Source organism: Tarenaya hassleriana, unplaced genomic scaffold (genome assembly GCF_000463585.1).
Source record: "Tarenaya hassleriana unplaced genomic scaffold, ASM46358v1 Cleome59, whole genome shotgun sequence".
Lineage (NCBI taxonomy): Eukaryota > Viridiplantae > Streptophyta > Magnoliopsida > Brassicales > Cleomaceae > Tarenaya > Tarenaya hassleriana.
Window position 1 is genome coordinate 542,035 of NW_010968415.1, and position 4,681 is coordinate 546,715.

Below are 4,681 nucleotides of genomic sequence, written 5' to 3' on the forward strand. Positions count from 1 at the left end.
ACATCATACTAGTCTTGTTATATCATTATTCCCACAATGATACATGACTAGGGAGTTTAGTATTGTTCATAACAATACATGGATTTCATAACATATTAAAGCATGCACAATACGTAATGAATCAAACACTCATCCATAAACTATAGAAAGTGTCAATACATCAAATGTATCTAAGTAAAGCTCGCATAACAGTACATCATAGAGTACTAAACTAACAAAGCCCTTGTAGCAGTCAAAAGGTACTGCACTATTTTCCCCCTACTTTCTAACCGAAATGTCTAAACATTACTTGCATAATTTCTCTTCTATAACTACTTTTTTTTATTTCCTCTTTAATACTCTTATTATAAATTCTATCTATCTAACATCTATCGTAAAAATGAACTAAAATAAAAGTATTTTAATAAATAATAAGAATAATTTGGACAAAAATATTATAAATATATAGTATATTTTAGATTTTTAACAAATATAGTAGATACTTCTTGTAAAATAATTGAACCCCCACACGGATTCGGGGATCGAAAATTTAATCTTGTTAATACTCGATCTCATCATCGTTAATATTCGAGTACCCTTTATTCGAGTATTTTTTAAATCGGGTATCTTCAAATCTATGGTTTACGGGTTCAAAGTTCGACCCCTACTGGTACATACTAAACAAGTAAAAAAAATAGAGCTGGCTGGAGACTCCTTGCCGTTCTGCATTTTTTTGTCTAAACTGCGTGCTGTTCCTTTAGACGCTATCTTCTTACGCTTGGTCTTTCTTCGTTTCTTACGGCCTGTCCGAGCTCAGCCATGGAGGCCAGACTCTCTGAAACCCTCGGCCTCCCGTCTCCTAACCCAAATCACTGTCTTCCCACTTCCGATTTCGTTTCCCTCTTCACCCGCTTCACCGATCTCACATCCACCCGAAAACCTGTTCACAGAAACCCCGAAACTGAAACCAAATCTGTCAACTGGTTTAAGCTCTCGAAGAAGTCCCCGAAATCTGTGGAATCCGCTGGAAATTCTGGGAAACCCATCTTTTTTGGCGCTCCATTTGCTTCGACCTCGGTCTCCGATCCTGTCACGACGAGACCCGGACCCGATTTCCTGAAATGGGTCAAACCCGCTTCGAGGGACAGTCCGAGGATTCAGACGGTCATGAAGAACCTCTCCGTCTTCGAGCGTGCCCTTATCGGCGCTGGAGGCGGAGGAATCGCCGGTGCGTTCACGTACGTTTGCCTTCACCCTCTGGATACGATTAAGACCAAGCTTCAGACCAAAGGCGCGTCTCAACTCTACAGCAGCACCTTCGACGCGATCGTGAAGACGTTTCAGAGCAAAGGGATTCTAGGTTTTTACAGCGGCGTCTCCGCCGTGATTGTGGGGTCGACGTTCTCCTCCGCCGTGTACTTCGGCACCTGCGAGTTCGGTAAGTCGTTCTTGTCTAAGTTCCCGACATACCCTTCTGTCCTAATCCCTCCGACGGCCGGAGCAATGGGCAACATCGTGTCATCAGCGATAATGGTTCCAAAAGAGCTCATCACACAGAGAATGCAAGCCGGAGCAAAAGGCAGATCATACGAAGTATTGCTCAAGATTCTAGAGAAAGATGGAATTTTGGGGCTTTATGCAGGTTACTCTGCTACATTGTTGAGAAATTTACCGGCGGGGGTTCTGAGTTATTCGTCATTCGAGTACCTTAAAGCTGCGGTTTTGAACAAAAGAAAGCAAACCCATTTGGAGCCAATACAGAGTGTGTGTTGTGGGGCATTGGCTGGGGCAATTTCTGCGTCCATAACCACACCCCTTGATGTGGTGAAGACGAGGCTGATGACTCAGGTTCACAGTGATGCAGCGAACAAAGTTGCCGCGGCTATGTATTCTGGTGTGACCGCGACTGTGAAACAGATACTTAAAGAGGAAGGATGGGTCGGGTTTACGAGAGGAATGGGTCCACGGGTTGTTCACAGCGCTTGTTTCTCAGCTTTGGGTTATTTTGCGTTTGAGACTGCAAGGCTTACGATCTTGAACGAGTATGTGAGGAGGAAAGAAGCCAGTGAAGCTGCAATGCTCGCCGATTCTTGATGTTTCTTTTGATGGATATAGGAGCTTGTGAGCATATAAAGTGTTTTGAACTTTCGTTTTGGTTTTCTGAAAGTAGCATTCCAGAATCCAGATGGCAAGCCTGCCCCTTGTTGGATTCATGGATGTTATGCTAGTCTACATAAGCTCGGTTATATGAGAATTATCAGAGATTGTTTTAGGCTCCAGCCTCGTCTGTTTTCTATCCTGGAAAATGTTTCATCTGTTTTCTATCAGTACACTTGTTCTTCTACTGTTGGGTTGCTGCTGCATGTTATTAAAGGTTTTCACTTTGAACATCCAGTTGGGTTCAGTTATTGAAGGTCAAGTTGTTCTTCGAGGTCTCTTAAGTCTTCTCTTGTTTGGTTATGCCAATGTTTGAGGCTCTTAGTTAAATCACTTGGCTCTGTTTCTTTGAACCTTGCGTGATCAGAGTCTCTCTCTCTCTCTCTCTCTCTCTCTCTCTCTCTCTCTCTCTCTCTCTCTCTAGTTCAAAGCGTAAAACCCAAATCTTTCCCTGCAAAACCCTAACACAAACCAGAGAAGGACAGAAACCCAGACCGGAAATGCATCACTCTCTCCCGTCGCTTTTCTTCCTTCACCTGATCCTCTCCCAAGGTTTTCCCACACTTTCCCGCCGATTCTCGCCGTCCAAACACAACCTAACACTGTACGGAGACGCCTTCTTCCGCAACAACACCATCTCCCTCACCCAGCAGCGACAACAGCCCTGCCTCTCCTTCGCCGCCTCTCCCCCCAGCATCGGCCGAGCACTCTACGTTTACCCAATCAAATTCCGGGAATTCTCCACCAACACGACAGCCTCCTTCTCCTGTCGCTTCTCCTTCTCCATCGTCTCTTCCCCTTCTTGCCCCTTCGGCGACGGCTTCGCCTTCTTGATCACTTCCAACGCCGACTCCTTCGCCTTCTCCAATGGCTTCTTGGGTCTCCCCGACCCGCAAGATTCCTTCGTCGCCGTCGAATTCGACACGGGTTTTGACCTGGGTCAAGGCGATATCAACGATAACCACATCGGAATCGATATGAACTCCGCTGTCTCGTTTGCTTCTGTTGATGCGATATCCAAAGGGGTTGATCTCAAGAGCGGGAGAAAGATGATGGCCTGGATCGAGTACAGTGACATGCTCAAATTCATCAGGGTCTGGGTCGGGTACTCGGTGGTGAAGCCTGCGAGTCCTGTTTTAGCGACACAGATCGATCTCTCCGACAAGCTCAAGGAGTATATGCACGTTGGTTTCTCCGCTTCCAACGGTCCTGGATCAGCTCTGCATATCATCGAGCGTTGGAAGTTTCGAACTTTTGGGTCTTACCCAGATGGAATTCAAGACGAAGAACAAGATGAAGATTGTTTGGTCTGTTCTCGCGAAGATTTCGGGAACAGAAGCGAGAAACTTCGCCGTAAAGGCTTCAACTTTAGGATTTCTGTTCTTGGATTGAAGCTCCCTTTCTCGTATTTGCTTCCCGCTTTAACCATGGTCGTGATTCTTATCGGATTCATCGTTTTCCGGGTAATGCGAAACAAAAGGGTCGGCGAAATTCCAGAAGAAGAAGAAGGAAAAGAAGAAGAAGACGAGGATGAGAGGAATTCGACGCTCAGTAGAATACCGGGAAGGTTGTCGTTGGCCGAGTTGAAATCTGCGACAAAGGGGTTTGACGAAAACGCCATTGTCGGTCAAGGAGCTTCGGCAACTGTCTACAAAGGGTCAATCCCAACGATCGGATCAGTTGCCGTGAAACGCTTCGATCGAGCCCACTGGCCACAGTGCAACCGAAATCCGTTCACCACAGAATTCACAACCATGACAGGTTACTTACGGCACAAGAATCTCGTCCAGTTTCAGGGCTGGTGCTGCGAAGGAACAGAAACAGCCCTAGTGTTCGAGTACTTGCCCAACGGAAGCCTCAGTAACTTCCTCCACAAGAAACCCACCTCGACCCACCCATCGGAAGAACCCCTAATCCTCTCGTGGAGACAGCGGGTCAACATCATCCTGGGCGTGGCCTCCGCCCTCACCTACCTGCACGAAGAATGCGAGAGACAGATCATCCACAGAGACGTAAAGACCTGTAACATCATGCTGGATGCGGATTTCAATGCGAAATTGGGCGATTTCGGGTTAGCCGAGGTGTACGAGCACAGCTCAGAAGTAACCGGCCGAGACGCCACCCTCCCGGCAGGAACGATGGGATACTTAGCGCCAGAATACGTATATTCCGGTGTACCGTCGGAGAAAACAGATGTGTACAGCTTCGGGATCGTGGTTCTTGAGGTATGCACGGGCCGTAGACCGGTGGAAGAGGACGGGACGGTGCTGGTGGAAATGATGTGGAAGTTGTGGGAGAGAGGGAAGGTTCTAGAAGGAGCGGATGTGAAGCTGAAAGGAGAGTTCGAGGAGGAAGAGATGGAGAGAGTGGTGAAGGTCGGGATGGTTTGTGCTCATCCCGACTGTGGGAAGAGGCCGAGGGTGAAGGAGGCGGCCATGATCATAAGAGGGGAGGCTCTTCCGCCGGTTCTGCCGAGGAAGCGGCCGGTGGTTAGCATCGGCTCCGCCGGCTTGGAGGAGGACGGAGCATATCTAATATCTTGATT

General features: G+C 47.4%; 2 protein-coding genes across 2 annotated transcripts; both read left to right on the plus strand.

The window, feature by feature from the left end:
* The first annotated feature begins 764 nt into the window (after window positions 1-764).
* LOC104798867 (protein MITOFERRINLIKE 1, chloroplastic) lies at window positions 765-2,414 on the plus strand. The gene has a single exon (XM_010521081.2). The coding sequence runs from the start codon at window positions 799-801 to the stop codon at window positions 2,071-2,073; it is 1,275 nt and encodes a 424-aa protein (XP_010519383.1). The 5' UTR covers window positions 765-798; the 3' UTR covers window positions 2,074-2,414.
* Window positions 2,415-2,546: 132 nt separating this feature from the next.
* Window positions 2,547-4,679, plus strand: LOC104798882 (L-type lectin-domain containing receptor kinase S.6). Its single transcript, XM_010521100.2, has one exon. It carries the CDS (start codon window positions 2,637-2,639, stop codon window positions 4,677-4,679), a length of 2,043 nt encoding a protein of 680 aa, XP_010519402.1. The 5' UTR covers window positions 2,547-2,636.
* The last annotated feature ends 2 nt before the right edge of the window (window positions 4,680-4,681 follow it).

Excerpts from the sequence above, each read along its gene's own strand:
- LOC104798867 (XM_010521081.2), top strand. The coding sequence starts at position 799 with ATGGAGGCCAGACTCTCTGAAACCCTCGGCCTCCCGTCTCCTAACCCA.
- LOC104798882 (XM_010521100.2), top strand. The coding sequence starts at position 2,637 with ATGCATCACTCTCTCCCGTCGCTTTTCTTCCTTCACCTGATCCTCTCC.